The sequence below is a fragment of the Mustelus asterias genome, chromosome 16 (genome assembly GCF_964213995.1).
Source record: "Mustelus asterias chromosome 16, sMusAst1.hap1.1, whole genome shotgun sequence".
NCBI classification, from domain to species: domain Eukaryota; kingdom Metazoa; phylum Chordata; class Chondrichthyes; order Carcharhiniformes; family Triakidae; genus Mustelus; species Mustelus asterias.
The window spans coordinates 29,760,398-29,780,175 of NC_135816.1; the positions used below are offsets into that span (position 1 = coordinate 29,760,398).

Consider the following 19,778-nt stretch of genomic DNA (forward strand, 5'->3'; position numbering starts at 1 on the left):
GCAGAAGGTGTACCACCTGCCCCTTTACCTTTTCCCTGTTCACTGTCCAAGGGCCTAAATACACTGTTCAGGTGAAGCAGCACTTCATGTGCACCTCCTTCTCCCAATGCAGTCTACTCAGTGTTTGAGAGACCAAACGCAGACTGGGTGACAGAACACATTCGGACCGTCTGCAAGCATGACCCAGACCTTCCTGTTGCTTGCCATTTTAACATACCATCCTGCTTTCATGTCCATCCTTGGCCTGTTGCACTGCTCCAGTGAAGCCTAATGCAAATTGGAGGAACAGCACCTGATCTTCCAATTTGAGCATTTTACAGACTTAACATTGAGTTTAGCAATTTCAGACCATGAACTCTCGTCACCTTCACCCCATTTCCATCAATTTATTTAATTTCATTTTGTATGTTATTTCTATTTTTTTAATTTTCATTTCTTACATTGTTTCATTTTTCAATTTTTTTTCAGTGTCACTTTCTATCCCCCCCCCACCACCACACACACACACACACACACACACACACACACACACTCCACACTCCACTAGGGTCATCTGTTACATGCTCTTTGACACTCTGCTTACCTTTGTTCTGCCATTTAGGCATTCTGATCTCTTAGTGGCCATTATCCGCACCCTTCCGAGCCATGATCACCACTGTGTGCAGTTCTGGCCGCCATTATTGGAAGGATGTGATTGCACTGAAGGTGGTGCAGAGGAGATTCACCAGGATGCTGCCTGGGATGGAACATTTAATTTATTAAGAGAGGCTTGGGTTGTTTTCATTGGAGCAGAGAAGACTGAGGGGTGACTTGATTGCTTGTACAAAATTATGAGGGGCATGAACAGAGTGGATAAGGAATAGCTGTTCCCCTTAGTTGAAGGGTCAATCACGAGGGGACACAAGTTCAAGGTGAGGGGCAGGAGGTTTAGGGGGTTTGTGACGAAAAACATTTTTACCCAGAGGGTGTTGATTGTCTGAATGCACTCCCTAGGAGGGTGGTAGAAGTGGGTTGCCTCGCATCCTTTAACAAGTACTTAGATGAGCATTTGGCACATCATAACATTCAAGGCCATGGGCCAAGTGCTGGTAAATGGGATTAGGTGGGAGGTTCTGTGTCGTTGTGGACTTGATGGGCCGAAGGGCCTCTTCTGCATTGTATGATTTGATGTTTCTCATTCATATAGCATGTCTTTGTGCTCTTGAAGTCTTCCACTGTCGTCCTCACAGTTCTCCATGCTTGCAAGTTTTGTGTCATCTGCAAATTTGGAAATTGTTTTGCATGCACCAATCTAAGTCAGAAATATATATCAAGAGGTGTAGTGGTCCGCATATACTGCCTTGAAAATCCCACTAGTCCAGAAAACAACTGGTCATCACTACTGCTCCCTGTCACTCAGCCAGTTTCGTACCTCTTTTAATTTAATGGGCTTTAACTTTGTTAACAAGCTTGTAATTTGGCAACAAGTAGCTACATTCCATGAAAGAATTTTTTTAAATTGTCAAATGCTGTTGCAAGTACACATACTCCAGACCAACTGCATTACCCTCATCAGCCCCCTCTGAATACCTCAATCAAGTTAGTTACACGTGATCTTAACAAATCCAAACCTACTTTCCTTAATCCATATTTGTCTAAGTGCCTGATAAATTTGCCCCCTCCACTGAAGTTAACCTTATTGGTCTGTAGTTGATGGCTTTACCCTTGCACCCTTGTTTGAAAAAGAATTTGGAGAAATGCTCCTGTGATCTGGTCACCATTGGGAGCAAAACTCAAATAGACTCTCGTTGAGTTGGAGTGGCAGGTTTAACACCTTTCACAGTATCTCTCAGAAAAAGGACAGGTACGGCTGTGGCAGGAACAAGAAGCTGCTGCTGTGGAAAAGCAAGGGGAAAACGAGTTGCTTTTAAAAGTTCTGTTTCTGTTCAGAAGAAAGGGAACAGAGCAGATGGGGCTCTTGAAAAGTTATGGAATGGGAAGTCGTTGAGGTTTGCCTTGTTGGCGATAATCATATCTGGTAAAATTCTGGTGATGTGAAACAATTGTTGATGGACACTGGAAGTTTTGACCTGCATGATGGGGAAAAGTGAGCCTCTGCTGGCGAGCTGGGAGTAACTGTGGAACTGTTCCATTAATACTACGTATCTCCCAGGAGTGTGGCATACAGTGAAAGGGTTTTGTAAGGCAAATTTTAGCTGTTAGTTAATGCGCAAGTCCCTTTTTTTAAAGTTTGTATTAGTGCCTGTTAATTAATGTTTGATCTATGTTAATCTTATTTTATTTGTTCCAGTAAATGTCAAAAACTGAAATCTTGCCTTTTGTTTCTTCCCGTTAATTGCTGGGAAATTCATCTCTGTTTAAAAAAATTACCAAAATCTATGCAATCATAATATATAGAATCAACAGTGCAAAAAGAGGCGATTTGGCCCATCGAGTCTGCACCGACAACCATTCTACCCAGACCCTATCCCCGTAACCTCATATATTTACCCTGCTAGTCCCCCTGACACTAAGGGACAATTTAGCATGCCCAGTCCACCTAACCTGCACATCTTTGGAGCGTGGGAGGAAACCGGAGCGCCCAGAGGAAATCCACGCAGACATGGGGAGAACATACAAATTCCACACACAGTGATCCAAGGCTGGAATCGAACCTGGGTCCCTGGCGCTGTAGGGCAGCAGTGCTAACCACTGTATCACCGTGCCGCCCATATATGGATCATATATAAGGAAGACTATGGACTGTTTTCCATATTTTCCACCCTTCCTTCCCATAGCTGCCTCTGATCAATTTTGGTGACTCATTAACTTCAATTACAGACAGCTTTTCAAATTTTTAGGCCATAATAAGTCTCTGAGGAAAGATAGGTCAAATTGCAGAAAATATTAGAGGGAATTCCAGAGCTTAGGACCTTAACAGCTTAAGATATGGATACCAATGAAGGATCAATGGGTTGTGCAAAAGTCCAGAATTGTTTGGAGCCCAGCTATCTCGAGTGATTATAGGGCCGGATTGTACATATAGACGGGGCCTATTTAAAACCGAGAATGAGAATTTTAAAATCAAGACATTGCTTAAACCAGAAACCATTTTAGGTTGGCGAGCACATAGGTGATGGGTTTATTAGAACTTAGTGTGAATTAGGAAGCGGGCACCAGAATTTAGTATAGGTTATCATTCCTATTCAGGGTGGCAGTCTAATATAATGCGCCATTGAAACTAGGGAGAGAGTTTAATTTCATCACCTCCTCTGTTCACAGGCCAGCATACTGCACAGAACAACATTAGAAAAAGATGTAAATAAGCAGCAATATTTATGATTTACAATAGCGTGACAGTGAAGCCGAGGACGAAATTGGATTAGTGTTCCAGTATACAACTTTGCCAGCTCTTTACTTTGCTCAACAGAATAAGGTTAACAATTTTTACTTACCATGTGCAATGATAGTGGACTATTCCATTCCCTAGGTTGTGCACATTGCATTGTACCACCACACAGGCAGAGTTTCTTTGCAAGTTTACAGAGATGGGGGGGGGAGGGGGATTTGTGTCTGTGGGGATGGGCAGAGTTTTAGGAGTTGCTTTTCTGCAAGAAATTGCTTGATTGCTTTATCCCATTGCACCAGATGAACCCTGTGAGCATTCTCATTCAGGAGTGTTACTCTTATGTATTTCAGCAAATGAAATGTTGCTTGTTCATTTATGGGATGTGGGCATCACTGACTAGACCAGCATTTACTGCCCATCGATAATTGCCCTTGAGAAGGTGGTGGTGAACTGCCTCCTTGAACTACTGCAGTCCCTGAGGTGTAGGTTCCAGGATTTTGACCCAGCGACATTGAAGGAACAGTGATATATTTCCATAACAGGATGGTGAGTGGCTTGGAGGGGAACTTCCAAGTGGTGATATCCCCAGGTATCTTCTGCTCTTGTTGAGATGGTAGTGGTCATAGGTTTGAATGGTGCCGTCTAAGGACCCTTGGTGAGTTCTTGCAGTGCATCCTGTAGATGGCATACACAGCTGCCACTGTTCATCAATGGTGGAGGGATTGGATGTTTGTGGAAGGGGTAGCAATCAAGCAGGCTGCTCTGTGCTGGATATTAACAAGCATCTTGTGTTGTTGGAGTTGCACTCATCCAGGCAAATGGAGAGTATTCTAATACATCCTGACTTGTGCCTTGTAGGTAGTGGACAGGTTTGGCAGTCAGGAAGTGTGTCAGGATTCCTCGCTTTTGACCTGTTCTGGTAGCGACAGTATTTGTGTGACAAGTTCAGTTCAGTTTCTGGTCGATGGTAACCCCCAGAATGTTGACAGTGGGGGAATTCAGTGATGGTGTACCATTGAATGTCATGGAGGGATGGTTGGATCCTCTTGTTGGAGATGGTCATTGCCTGGCACTTGTGCAGCACGAATATTATTTGCCACTTGTCTGCTCAACCCTCGATATTGTCCAGGTCATGGACTGCATCAATATCTGAGGAGTCATGAATGATACTAAGCATTGTGCAGTCATCAGCAAACATCCCCACTTCTGACATTCTGATGAAAGGAAGGTCATCGATGAAGCAGCTAAAGATGGTTGGACCGAGGACACTATCCTGACCAACTCCTGCAGTGACTTCCAACCATCTTCCTTTGTGTCAGGTATGACTCCAACCAGCGGAGAATTTTCCTCTGATTCCCATTGACTCTGATTTTGCTAGGGCTCCTTGATGCCATTCTTGGTCAAATGCTACCTTGACGTCAAGGGTAGTCACACTCACCTGACCTCTGGCATTCAGCTTTTTTGTCCATATCTGAACTAAGGCTATAATAAGGTCAGAACTGGCAGAATCCAAACTGTGTCTGTGAGCAGGTTATTGCTGAATAAGTGACGCTTGATAGCGCTATTGATGACCCCTTACACCACCTGCTGATGATCAGGAGCCGACTGACAGAGCAGTAATTGTCCAGGTTGGATTTGTCCTGTTTCTTGAATACAGGACATACCCGGACAATTTTTCACATTGCCAGGTAGATGCCAGTGTTGTAGCTGTACTGGAATAGCTTGGCTATGGATGCGGCAAGTTCTGGAGCACAAGTCTTCAGTACTATTGCCAGTATATTGTCAACCCTTAAACGTTGCAATATCCAGTGCCTTCAGCCGTTTCTTGATGTCATGTGAATTGAATCGAATTAGCTGAAGACAGATGTATGTGATGCTGCGGACTTCCAGAGAAGGCTGAGATGGATCCCTTCTCGCTCTCCATTTGTTCCCATCATCATGTGCGGGATTGACCTTTTTGGCTAGATGTCACTGCAAAATGTTTGGTCCCAACCATAAACTACATTCCTTAGCCACTAATTCTGGCAACTATGTGTGAGGCCCAACTAGTTGTGCATGACTTGTTTATTTTAGCCCTCAGTACGTTTAATGCCTTTTTGTGTGGTAGTGCACGTGTATTATCTTAAATAGGACAACTGGAGAGTCCCTTGTACTGAACCTTCTGGGTTGCTGCACATCCATACATGGGTGCACTTGAGAGGATGCTTTGTTTACATTTGATTCTGAGATAAACTTCTGAAGGCTTATCCGTAACATAATTAAAACTGCTTAGTTCCACCTCTAATATTATCAGTTGTGCCCCTACTGTTGTTCCCCCTCATAGTCATTAATTGTATTCAATTTAATTAAAAAGGCAGTGCTGAAAAAAAAATTCAATTTGTGCATTTTTTGAACAATTTTGGTTAGCACAGAAAAGGTTTCACTTCTCTTTTCCACTCTCCAGAACATGCACTTACACCAGTACAGATCATGCACTTACAGCAATACATTCACAGCCAACTGAAACCCTCAGCCATTCCTTTGTTACCTCTGGACTTGATCATTCCAGTGCAGCCCTAGACAGCCTCCCATGTTCTACCTTCTCCAAACATGAGGTGAGCCAGAACTCTGCCCATGTCTTAGCTCATTCCAAGTCCTGTCCACCCATCACCAATGTTCTCTTCATGTTGAGCAACAGCTCAATTTTAAAGTTCTTATTCTTGCCCCTACGCTTCTATCTTTTTGAACTTTGCCAACCCCAACGACGCACAGTGATATGTGTTTACCCACTTTGGCCTCTTGAACATTTTCTTAACCATTGGCAACCATGACTTCAGCGGCCAAGACTAAGCTCTGGAATTCTTTCTTTAAACGTCTTTTATTTTCCTTTGGGATGCTCCTTTAAACCTACTTCTGACTAGATATCATCTGTCGTACTATTTTTTTATGTGGCTGAGTTTCAAATTTAGTTTGATAAAGCTCTTGTGTTAAAGGCAAGTTGTTATGGTAGTGGAGTAGGAGCATTTCCAGGGGAATTCCTGCCAATGTTCTTCCTTGAAGTGATTAATGTTCAATTTAGCTTAAAAAAACTGCTAGAAAAATACATCAATCCATGTGCCTAGGTAATGTCATTAGACTAGTAATCCATTGCCTCTGGCTAATGTTCTGGGGAGCACTGGTTCAAATCCTATCATGGCAGCTGGTGGAATTCATGCAAGGGAATTGGTAGTGTAGCAGTACTGCCATGGAACTAGTAACACAGAAGCCCAAGTTAATGAATTATGTGTTCAAATCCTACCATGGCAGCTAGTGAAATTTTAAAGGGCGGCAAGGTGGCATGGTGGTTAGCACTGCTACCTCACAGTGCCAGGGATTGTGTTCAATTCCAGCATTAGGTGACTGTGTGGAGTTTGCATGTGTCTGCATGAGTTCCCTCCAGGTGAGCTAGTTTATCCCACAATCTAAAGATGCGCAGGTTAGTGGATTGGCCATGCTACGTTGCCCCTTAGTGTCCAAAGATGTGTAGATTAGGTGTATTAGCCATTGTAAATGCTCAGGGATGGGGCTAGGGGACAGGTGAGGGTGGAGGTGGGCCTGGGTAAGATGCTCATTCGAAGAGTTGGTGCAGACTCGATGAGCTGAATGCCTCCTGGGCAAATAAATGGCAGATGCAGTATAATTTGGGTAAATGTGAGGTTATTCATTTTGGAAGCAAAAGCAAGAAGACAGATTACTCCCTGAATGGCTGTAAATTTGGAGAGGGGCATGTGCAGGGGTGATCTTATGCACCAGTCGCTGAAGGTAAGCATGTAGGTGCACCAGGCAGTAAAGAAGGCAAATGGCATGTTGGCCATCATTGGAAGAGGTTTCGAATACAGGAGCAGGGATGTGTTGTTGCAATTATAGAGGGCCTTGGTGAGGCCACACCTAGAATATTGTGTGCAATTTTGGTCTCCTTTTCTGAGGAAGGATGTTCTTGCTCTCAAGGGAGTGCAGCAAAGGTTCATCAGACTGATTCTGGGGATGGTGGGACTGATGTATGAGGAGAGATTGACTAGGTTAGGATTGTTTTCGCTGGAGTTCAGACGAATGAGGGGGGATCTCATAAAGACTTATAAAATTCTAACAGGACTAGACAGGGTAGATGTAAGAAGGGTGTTCCTGATGGTGGGGGTGTCCAGAACCAGGGGTCATCGCCTGAGGGTACAGGGTAGACCATTTAGTTCGGAGATGAGACATTTCTTCACCCAAAGAGTGGTGAGCCTGTGAAATTCATTACCACAGGAAGTAGTTGATGCCAAAACATTGAGTGTATTCAAGAGGCGGCTAGATATAGCACTTGGGGTGAAGGGATCAAAGGTTATGGGAAGAAAGCAGGATTAGGCTATGGAGTTGGATGATCAGCCATGATCATGGTGAATGGCAGAGCAGGATCAGAGGGCCAAATGTCGTCCTCCGGCTCCTATCTTCTATGTTTCTATCTTTCTGTATTTCTGCATTGTAGGGATTCCATGATTGCCATTTTTTGCTCTATCAGAACAGGCATTACTTTCCTTTCCCATCCTGCAGAACATGCACTTACATTGTACAGAGCATCATATTCGCAAACGGAATTTGCAAGGTGTAACAGAATTGTTAAGATTTTTCACAAGGGGTACCTGACGCTCAAAAATATGGTGAGAAATTAGGGGAATGAAATGCAAAGATTTTTTCATTCATTTACGGGATGTGGGCATCATTGGCTAGGCCAGCATTTATTGCCCACCTAATTGCCTTTGAGAAGTTGGTCGTGAGCTGCTTTCTTGAACTACTGCAGTGATATAGGGGCTGAGTTCTAAGATTTTAACCCAGCGACAGTGAAGGAACTGCGATATATTTTCAGGAGAGGATGGTAAGTGACTTGGAGGGGAACCTCCAGGTGGTAGTGTTCCTGGTGGTAGCTGCTACCCTTGTCCTTATCGATGATGGTCATTTAGATTTGGAAGGTGCTGCTTAAGAAACCTTGCTGAGTTCCTGCAGTGCATCTTGTAGATGGTACATACTGATGCCACTATTTTCTGGTTGGTGGAAGGAGTAAATGTTTGTGGAAGGGGTGCCAATCAAGCAGGCTGCTTTGTCCTGGATGATGTCGAGCTTGTTGTTAGAGCTGCACTCATCCAGGAAAGTGGGGAGTATTGCATCATACTCCTGACTTGTGTCTTGTAGATAATGGATAGTGGGGATTCCATGATGGTAATGCCATTGAATGTCATGGGGCAATGGTTAAATCCGTTGGTTGTGAAATTTCTTAAATCTGTATTACTTGCTGCTTATGGTGTTGTAGCTTCACCAGTTTGACACCTAATTCTTAGATATGCCGGGTGTTGCTCTTGGCATGCCCTCTTGCACTGTTCATTGAACCAGGGTTGATCTCCTGGCTTGGTTCTGATGGTAGAATGGGGATATGCCAGGCCACGAAGCTACAGATTATGGTTGAGTACAGTTCTGCTGCTGCTGATGGCCTGCAGTGCTTCATAAGATAGAAGCAGGGAAGTTGTTTCCACTGGCAGGTGAAACTAGAACTAGGGGGCATGGCCTCAAAATAAGGGGGAGCAGATTTAGGATTGAGTTGAGGAGGAGCTTCTTCACACAAAGGGTTGTGAATCTGGAATTCCCAGTGAAGCAGTTGAGGCTAACTTATTGAATGTTTTTAAGGCAAGGATAGGTAAATTTTTGAACAGTAAAGGAATTTAAGTGTCATGGTGAGCGGGCGGGTAAGTGGAGCTGAGTCCACGAAAAGATCAGCCATGATCTCATTGAATGGCGGAGCAGGCTCAAGGGGCCAGATGGCCTACTCCTGTTCTAGTACTTATGTTCTTATTGGTGCTCAGTCTTGAGTTGCTAGATCTGTTCGAGATCTATCCCATTTAGCACAGTGGTAGTGCCAAACAACACGATGGAGGGTATCTTCAGTGTGAAGACGTGACTTAATCTCCACAAAAACTGTGCAGTGGACACGCCTACTGATACTGTCATGGACAAATGCATCTGCAACAGGCAGGTTGGTGAGAATAAGGTCAAGTATGTTTTTTTCCCTCTTGTTGGTTCCCTCACCACCTGCAGCAGACCAAGCCTAGCAGCTATATCCCTTAGGACCTGGCCAGATTTGTCTGTGCTGGTTCTATTGAACCATTTTTGTTGATGGACATGGAAGTTCCCAGAGTACATTTTGCATTCTTGTGACCTTCAGTCATTTCTCCAAATCGTGTTCGATGTGGAGAGTACTGATTCATCAGCTGAGGAGGGACTGTAGAGAGTAATCAGCAGAAGGTTTCCTTGCCTATGTTTGACCTGATGCTCTGAGACTTCATGGGGTCCAGTGTAGATGTTGAGGACTGTCAGGGCAGCTCCCTTCTGACTGTATACCACAATGCCACTACCTCTGCTAGGTGTGTCTTGTTGGTTGTTGTTTCCAGTGCCTAAGTTGATACTGGGTGATTGATCCAGTTTGTTTTTTTCCCACTTTGTAGTGGTTTAATACAACTGAGTGGCTTGCTAAATGGCTAGACCATTTTAGAGGCCATGTAAGAGTTAGCCACATTGCTGCGGGTCTGGAATCGCATGTAGGCCAGACCAGATAAGGATTCCAGATTTCCTTTCCTAAAGGACATTCGTGAAGCAGATTGGGTTTTTTATGACAATCAATCAGTGCCTCAACTATCTTCTCTTTTCACTATAACTTTGGCAGCGTCGTCTTCCTTGACAAAGACACATGCAAAGTATTCATTTGGAGACAGAGGCATGGCGGTATTGTCACTGGGCTCATAATCCAGCGACTCAGGATAATACTCTGGGGACCCGTGTTCAAATCCCACGGCAGATGGTGAAATTTGAATTCTGTCCATCAGATACAAGGCACAAGTCACAAGTGTGATGGAATACTCCCCACTTTCATGGATGCAGCTCCAACAACACTAAAGCAGCTTGATACCATCCAGGATAAAGCAGCCTGCTTGATTGGCACCACATCTACAAACATCCACGCCCTCCACCACTGGCGCTCAGTAGCAGCAGTGTGTACCATCTACAAGATGAAGATGCACTGCAGCAATTCATCAAAGATCCTTGGACAGCACCATCCAATTAAAAGTCTAACGATGATCGTGAAACCATTGTCAATTGTTGTTGAACCCCATCTGGGTTTCTAAAGTCCTTTAGGGAAGGAAAGATGTCCAAAGATGTGTGGGTTAGGTTGATTGGCCAGGTTAAAAATTGCCCCTTAGAGTCCTGAGATGCGTAGGTTAGATGGATTAGCAGGTAAATATGTGGGGGTAGGGCCTGGGTGGGATTGTGGTCGGTGCAGACTCGATGGGCCGAATGGCCTCCTTCTGCACTGTAGGGTTTCTATGATTTCTATGAAATCTGTCATCCTTGCCCTGTCTGACCTACATGTGACTCCAGACCCACAGCAATGTGGTTGATTCTCAAATACCCTCAGAGTGGAGGGCAGTTAGGGACGAGCAATAAATGCTGGCTCAGCCAGTGATGCCCATGTCCTTGAAAATGAACAAAGAAATAAAATGTAAATCTTATTTACCCTTTTCCAGCCCACCCGTTTTACTGCCCCTTTCACTGTTTATATGCCCAATTGATGCTTTGACTTTCTCAACTCAGCTGAGAGCTTGGAATTATCATTTACTGAATTTGTTGCAAAAGAATGTCATACTTGTGCATTCTAATTTCTTTTAGAGTATGTGTTTACATCTTTTGTGGTTCTCATGTTACTGGACTAGGAATTCAGAGGCCTAGGATAATAATCCAGAGAATGTGGAATTTTAGAATTTGAATCAATTTTTGGAAAAACAAAAAGTAATTTGGACCATAAAGATGTGGAATGTTATTCACTGTTTGGAGCTTTATATAAAGCTAGCTCTCGTGGAGTAAATAGATAAAGTCACAAGATATCCTTGTGGAAGGGAAAATACTGAAGTTCCTAATGAATTGGATGTTAATTCATGATCGAAAGGCATCTGGCCCCCTTGAGTAAAGTTAAATCATTAAAAAATGTTGATATTCCCCATAGATATTTGAACTAATTTCATATGGAAATCAGGATCAGATTTTAAAATTATGTATTTGAAAAAACATTGCTATACAAGAACAGTTGATGTACTGTAAATGATAGGTGGCTATTAAATTGCCACAGGATTTAGCACCAGGAAGAGATACAACATACAGACTGCAAATTGATGCATCAATGCTTAGCGTAGCAGGAAGTGGGTTCATACTTGTGATGTGCAGCATTTTGGTCTGCTTTCTTCTCTGGCACAAGAAGCCTAATCTGCTGCTCGGAGGAACTGTCAGCAAAACTAAACTGCCAGTCAGAACTTTGTGCACCATCCACCTGTTGAACTTGACTGGTGCTTATACTTAATATATTACCTGATGCTTCACTGTCAGGGGAAGGCAAAATAAACTTATGCTGAAATCGGGGTGTTGTGGCGACCTTTGATTTAGAAGCAGCATAGTAAGCAAAATTTGTAATTTCTTTAAAAATATGTAGAATCTGTAATTGTTTTTAAGAATATTTTTGAAAAGAGTTTGCATCATTGGTAATGGGATTAATTCTTTTTAATACGTTCTTGGGACATGGGCATCACCGACTGGCCAGCATTTATTACCCATCCCTAGTTGCTCTTGAGAAGGTGGTGGTGAGATGTCTTCTTGAATCGCTGCAGTTCACGTGCTATGGGTTGACTCACAATGCCGTTAGGGAGGGAATTCCAGAAATTTGACTGCGACCGCGAAGGAACGACGATATATTTCCAAGTCAGGATGGTGAGTGGCTTGGAGGGGAACTTGCAGGTGGTGGTGTTTCCATGGAGCGGCACAGTGGTTAGCACTGCTGCCTCAAAGTGCCAGGGACCCGGGTTCAATTCCTGCCTTGGGTCACTGTCTGTGTGGAGTCTGCAGGTTCTCCACGTGTCTGCATGGGTTTCCTCCGGGTGCTCCAGTTTCCTTCCAGAGTCTGAAAGACATGCTCTGCATTGGGCATGCTAAATTCATTGTACCTGAACAGGCGCTGGAGTGTGGCAACGAGGGGATTTTCACTGTAACCTCATTGCAGTGTTAATGTAAGCCTATTTGTGACACAAATAAATAAACTTTTAAACTTTAACTTGAAACTTAAAAAAAAACTTTAAACTTTATCTGCAGCTCTTGTCCTTCCAGATGGAAGTGATTGTGGGTTTGGATGGTGCTGTCCAAGGATCTTTGATGAATTGCTGCAGTGCATCTTCATCTTGTAGATGGTACACACTGCTGCTACTGAGCGCCAGTGGTGGAGGGCGTGGATGTTTGTAGATGTGGTGCCAATCAAGCAGGCTGCTTTATCCTGGATGGTGTCAAGCTGCTTTAGTGTTGTTGGAGCTGCATCCATGAAAGTGGGGAGTATTCCATCACACTTGTGACTTGTGCCTTGTATCTGATGGACAGGCTTTGGGAGTCAAGAGGCGAGTTCTTGCTGCAGTATTTCTAGCCTCTGACCTGCTCTTGTAGTCAATGTGTTTATATGGCGAGTCCAGTTGAGTTTCTGGTCAATGGTAATCCCAAGGATGTTGACAATGGGGGATTCAGTGATGGTACCACCATTGGATGTCAAGGGATGGTGGTTCGAGTGTCTCTTATTGGTGATGGGCATTGCCTGACATTTGTGTGGCACGAATGTTACTTGCCACTTGTCAGCCCAAGCCTGGATATTGTCCAGATCTTGTTGCATTTGAACATGGACTGCATCAGTATCTGAAGAGTCACGAATGGTGCTGAACATTGTGCAATCATCGGTGAACATCCCCACTTCTGATCTTGTGATTGGGTGAATGTCATTGATGAAGCAGCTGATGACGGTTGGGTGTAGCGCACTACCCTGAGGGACTCCTGCAGAGGTGTCCTGGAGCTGAGATGACTGACCCTCCACAACCACAACTACCTTCCTATGTGCCAGGTATGACTCCAACCAGCGGAGAGTTTGCCCCCTGTACCCATTGATTCCAGTTTTGCTCGGGCTCCTTCATGCCGCAGTCAGTCAAATGCGGCATGAAGGATCCATCTTGTTGGTTTCTTCACCACTTGTCACAGACCCAGTCTAGCAGTTATATCTTTTAGGAGCTGACCAGCTTGATCAGTAGTGCTGCTGCCGAGCCACTCTTGGTGATGGACATTGAAATCCCCCACCCAGAGTACATTTTGCGCCCTTGCCACCCGCAGTGCTTCCTCCAAGTGTTGTTCAACGTGGAGGAGTACTGATTCAAGGAGGAAAGTACGTAGTAACCAGTGAGAGGTTTTCTTGCCCATGTTTAACCTGAAGCCATGAGATTTCATGGGGTCCAGAGTCAATGTTGAGGACTCCCAGACAACACTGTCCTGACTGTATACCACTGTGCCGCCACCTCTGCTGGGTCTGTCCTGTTGGTGGACCAGGTAATACCCAGGGATGTAATGGTGGTGTCTGGGATGCTTTTTGTAAGTTCTGATTCCGGGAGAATGACTATACCAGGCTGTTGCTTGACTCGTCTGTGAGACAGCTCTCCCAATTTTGGCACTTGTCCCCAGTTCTTAGTAAGGAGCAATTTGTAGGGTCGACAGGGTTGGTCGAATTGCCATTATCTCTTCTGGTGCCTTGATCGATGCCAGGTGGTCCGTCCGATTTCATTTCTTTTTGAGACTTTGTAGCAATTGATACAACTGAGTGGCTTGCTAGGCCATTTCAGAGGGAAGTAGAGAGTCAATCAACCACATTGCTCTGGCTCTGGAGCCACTTGTAGGCCAGATCAAATAAGGACAACAGATTTCCTTCCCTAAAAGACATTTGTGAAAATTTCCTTTTTTTTTGGATAATAAGAAATATTGGTCCATGTCACTTCGCAATCCTTGACCTGGAAGAAGTATCAGCAAGAACGAAGTTGGGAAAGCTGTGTGGCTAGCTAATACAAAAAATAGATGCAGGCACAAAGGAGAGCTGCTAGCAGAGGAGTTCGCTGAAAGTAATTAGTCCACAAATGCAGAAACAAAAAAGCTGACAGACAAAGAGGAACAGAGAATTCCGGTGAGGAGAAGAAGCAAATCACTCTTGGGAAGAGGTGAGTTTTTCTGTTTTGCAGAAAAGAAGAAGGGAGCTCTTGGAGGTACTGTGTGAGGTGAGTAACAAGGTCTAAACCTGAAAACTCTGGATAGGTCGGAGAAGTAAACAGCTGGGTGCTTTCCCAAAAGTGGCCAAACTTTGAAGCAGGGTGTTATTGGTTCCTTACTTGAAAGGCAACTCTGGAAAAATACACCTACATCATCAGCATTGGCATGATCCAAGGTAGAGAGAGGATTTTCTAAAGCGAACTTTATTGTTTTTTGTTTCAATGATCATTTTCCTGTTCATATTTCTTTTGCCTCAGTTCTGATATTTGTTAAAGTAAGAGCTGCAGAAATGGAATCTTGTTGGTAATTTCTTCATTTGAGGGGTCATTCAGTAAATTTTGTTTTGGCTTTACAGTTGATATGGAGATTGTAACAGCCCATAATGTCATGAGTCCAGTTACCTCTACAATTTACCTTTTCATCATTTTGTTTTATTTTTACCTAGATTGTATTTTTGTTGCCATGCTGGGTTTGGCTGAATACCGTGTTGTAAAATAATTAAGAAAGATCATGGTCTGGATTTTGCAGTTAGTGGTGAAGTTTTGGCGCTTGTTAACCTGGTAGAAAGCTACCCAAAAGTTATGGCTGGCTCTGTGGCATGGAATTCCCCTTTCCTGATATTGATTTCATTGTGGCATCAGCTATAGAGTATCACTGGTGATTAGCAACAATGATGTAATCAAACAGGTTAAGCAGCCAATCACATTGAAGAATCCTCAAACTTTCTCCAGAAAGTAACAAGTCGGTTTTATCATTCACATTTTATACTTTTATAGAAAGCAAAATAAAAATTGGGGACATACACATGGAATTAAGGTGGAAGCTTAAAAATTTTGCATTCATAAAATAATATGTCATAGTTCAAAAATTGATGAAATTTTATCACAATGGAAAAATTTGACATTAGAAATTTAAAATTAGTTTTTCAAGACCAAAGAGGTCAACTCTGACTAAGAGTGCCATTGAAAACCCAGTGACACCTCAGTTGACAAGGCATAACTTCTTTAGGGGCTTTTACAGAGAGAATAATAGTGTGAAAGGGCAAGCTCTCACCAGTACAGTGTTTTTTAAAACTTTATCATAGTTTATGGGACCCCAACAACATCATTTGCAGGAGTGAGAGATCACTGATAACTTTTGGATTTCTGTGTTTAACTGCACATGTATGAATGCTGTATATTCAGAGTAATGATGGTTAGCACTGCAAGTCATTGCTGTCATTGCAACTACAAAACCTTGATCAAATCGAATAATTTTACTGATGTTCAAACCAAAGAGATGGCCTAGTTCAGTTATTGCTTATTATGCTAATCTGCATGTTACAATAAAAAGAGTAGCTGACCAATTAAAATGTTGAATTTTATTTGGGCTGGGCATGAAGTAGAATATTTGATTTGTATATCAAGGTTAATAAAACTTCATCCTTCCTTAACTTCCTGATGTTCCAAGTCATTGGGCAACTGAAGTTGAATAATGACCTGTCAATATGACCCTGTCTTTATCTGATCATAATTCCAAGGAAGTGCGTTCTGCTTCCCCGCAACATAGGTTAATGAATTTCATTTTTAATCTCTGAAAGTGCCATCATTTATTTTAATTTCTTTTTGTATCAACTAAGTATGAGAGTCATGGAATTGCGGGAACATGAACAGAACTCGCATGAGATTAAATTGCTCAATTTAATATTTTGTGTTTTGCTGTAAAACACCATCGCAGGATGTAATTTATCTATATTATATATATATATATATATATATATATATATATATATTTCAGTAAGTATTTGCATGAAAATGGAACTTGAATGCCAAATTTCATGATATTTCCATCGGTGGTGTGGTATGTTGGAATCTGATAAGTAGTGTTTTAAAATAAGATACAAGTGAGAGTTTGAAAGTTTTACACTTGCCTGTTGATGAGGGGAGGGAAATTCAAAGGGAGAATCATGTCCAATCCATTCTTGTAGACTTCTTAGCAGGTAACCATGAAATGACATCATCAACAACGTGTTTCATCTACTTCAAACTTGGATGATGCTTGGTCTGGAGAGCCTTATTCAGAGGAAAAAAAAGAATAAAAATAACAAATAATGTAAGCAGTCCAATAAAAGGTGTCCTTTAAAAGGTGCTTTTGGGAATTTGGTTCTCCGGGGATGAAAATGTGGCAGATATCTGAGCAAAGGTGTAACATGCTTACTGAATAAGTACCCATCAAATGTATCTTAAATTGGGGTTATGCTGGTATAAACGTGAAGAGCTGAATGATGTATGAAAAGGTAGCCTATGTGTACATGACGTTTGACAAAAAAATCAGGATGCAAGAAAAAAAGAGGCAATGTTCAGTGCATTGCACACACGCACAAAACAAGCAAATGATTTCTGCACTGATAAACCTTTATTTACGGTTTCCTGGAAGGAAGGAAGTCGTGGCCTCTAGCTTATTGAAACATAATTTTTCTCAGTTAGCGTGCAGTTGTGACTGTGTGTGGTTTATATTCCACCAGTGGCCCCCATCCTCACAGTAGTACAGGCATAGTTAAATGCTTTTATGCATTTCTCATGAGTCTCTTAAGGTTGCACAGACTTTCTGTGATATGGAAGAATTGGATGTTCAATCAAGATCCTGAACATATATTTCAGGTTGAAAATGTCAGCGAGAATGAGGAGAAAAATCTACAGAGGGAGATAACCAACCGGCAGTCACGTCGGCGCTTCAGGAGGATCAATCTGAAAGGAGAGCGGCAAACAATCACAGACAATGTGGATTCCTACCATACTGACCGACCTCAGCAGACCAGCACTTATCACATGGTAAAGCCATTTCTTGTTACACATTAAGTATGCTTTTGGACCCTTGGCTAAGTTTAAAAATTAACATTAAAGATTGCCAACTGTTTCCAATTTACAAATGAATCAGCAAAATTCAAAGTAAATTAATAAAATTATTGTCCAGTTTAAATAAAGTATATTTACACTGCAAGTGCAGTTAAATTTCAAAGGGCATCTCACCAGACATACACGTTGTCGAATTAGTAACCTTTTTTTAAAGTACCACACTGGATGTATATGTTGATTAGGTCAAAATGATACTTCAGCAGTATGACTAATTGCACAGATCATTTGATTGTGGGTTTTTCCACCTTTAAGCAAGCGATTTTTTTTTTTAGCTAAATATTTATTGTACGTTCATTGGCTCTCAGTTTTTCCAATTTCAGTCCAAGTTACAAGAGTGAATTGTGTAAGTATGACTGATAAAGTGGACAATAATGAGTTCCTTATGGAAAACTAGCAGAGTAGTTTGGAGAGAAAGAGACAGATAGTGAGCTAATGCATAGCACTAGAGACTGGGAGGATGCAAATTGAATATCTCTAGTCTGCTGAGTTGGTTTTGGCTACATTACTATCACATAATGGCAATATATCTCAGCTTCACTTGATGCCTACTGACAGAAAGGAGTATTTTCCAAGGCACCTTTGTTGGAGTTTTAAGGCACCAGCTTAAATGATGGCAAGAGGTCTGGAATTTATAAACCTGAGGAGCACAAAAAGTAGAGGATAATATACCTTGGAGATTTTGAAGATATGAATATCTTTACAGTCTTAACACTTTCTTGCTGTCAGTCATTTATGTAGATAAATAGTCAATTTATGATCAGCAAAGTCCCACGAATAGCAATTAAATAAATGGTTGAGAGATAAATGATAACCAGGACACTTGGAACACTTCCTTGTACTTGGAGTAATGCAACGTGTTTTTTATTCAGTCATGGGGTGTTGGTGTCGCTGGCAAGGCCAGTATTTATTTCGCCATCCCTGATTTCCACTTGAGCAGGCAGATGGGACTTCGATTTGACATCTTATCTGAGAAATGACACCTTATGGTGTTGTATTGAGGTACTGATGCTTTAAAGTGTTGGTCTAGATTATGCAGTCAAGTCCTAGGATGAGGCCTGAACCCATGAATTTCTGACTTGGGGTTGAGTATTGCCACTGAGCCAAAACAGGCAATCAAAATTGTTGGAAATAATGAACGGTTATGCTAATTGGGAAAAAAATCATTTTTGTATTGCAATGCAATAATTTTGAGTAGTGTGTTCATTGTGAAGGAAGAACAAAGAAGTTGTATTTGTATGTTGTATCTTAAAATGCTTTATAGCTAGTTAAGTAGTTTTAAATTGTAATGTTAGAGACCTAACTAACTTGCACCTGGTCCCAGAAACAGCAGTGAAACAGATCATCTATTGTAACCATTGGTTGAGGGATAAATGTTGATGTACATTGATGTAGCAGACAATATTGTGTTCATATCTCTGAATCCATGATCTCTTGACTTGGAGGCTTGAACCCATGACCGCTTGATTTGGAGGGAAGTGAATGTACTATTGCCAAGTTTGTGGATGACACAAAAATAGGTGGGAAGGCAAGTAGTGAAGATGACAGAGTCTACAGAGAGACAAGTTAGGTGAGTGGCCAAAAACTTGGCAGATGGAATATAATTTTGGAAAATTGAAGTTATTTTGGTAGGAAGAATAAAGGAGCTAAATGTTATTCAAATGGAGAAAGACTGTAGAAAGCTGCAGCACGGGGATTTGGGGGTCCTCATGCATAAATCACAAAAAGTTAGCATGCAAGTGCGGAAGGTAATTGGGAAGGCCTTGACCTTTATTTCATAGGGAATAGACTATAGAAATAGCGACGTGTTGCTAAAACTAATACTCAAAGGCATAAGTTGGGTAGATTCCATCAATTGATTTTTCATTGATGCTCCAGATTTATCAGTCGAGAAGAATTGAGCAAATTAAGTAGTTCAGTTAATGAAATATAGATAGAAACAAATAATTGTACAAAATAACCTGCTACAGGATTTTTTTTTGTCTTTTGGAAACTGCTGGCCCTGACTCAACATTTTTTCGAAGATCTTAATGTTCCAACAGAAGCCTGTTAAGTAGAACAAGCAGCTGATTTATAAAACCCACTTGAGGTACAACAGTTCTGTTGGTGGGATAAACTAAGCATGTATTATACAGGTGTAACTTCAGTGGATATTTCATATGGCAAATACTTTTTACAGTGCCAAATATTGGAGCAGTTCATGCTGTTGATAGCTTAGCAGCACATTTTTGTAACAATCCATTTCTAGGTTTATTTCCTTCTGCTCCCCCCCAACCAAATTCTCAGTGTAGCACAGATTATAGAAGATTCCCAGCTTTGAATTGCTGACTGCTCTGAATAGATGATTTTGGCTTTTACAACCGAGATTGAATCAGAGTAACATTGAGTTTCCAGATCACTCTTGGTCTTGCACT

At 42.1% G+C, this 19,778-nt stretch overlaps 1 protein-coding gene across 13 annotated transcripts in view; it reads left to right on the top strand.

Moving 5' to 3' along the window:
* rapgef6 (Rap guanine nucleotide exchange factor (GEF) 6) overlaps positions 1–19,778 on the top strand; it is a 330,858-nt gene that overhangs the window by 140,254 nt on the left and 170,826 nt on the right. For 11 of the 13 annotated variants that reach the window (XR_013499761.1, XR_013499760.1, XM_078230817.1 and 8 more), the window contains one exon: positions 17,113–17,283. The exons of the other annotated variants lie outside the window; for them this stretch is intronic. Coding sequence is in view for 9 of the 11 variants with exons in the window: in XM_078230817.1 (XP_078086943.1) it covers positions 17,113–17,283 (171 nt within the window). In the remaining 2 variants the exon portion in view is untranslated. The remainder of the gene's footprint in view (positions 1–17,112; positions 17,284–19,778) is intronic. 13 annotated transcript variants of the gene reach the window in all.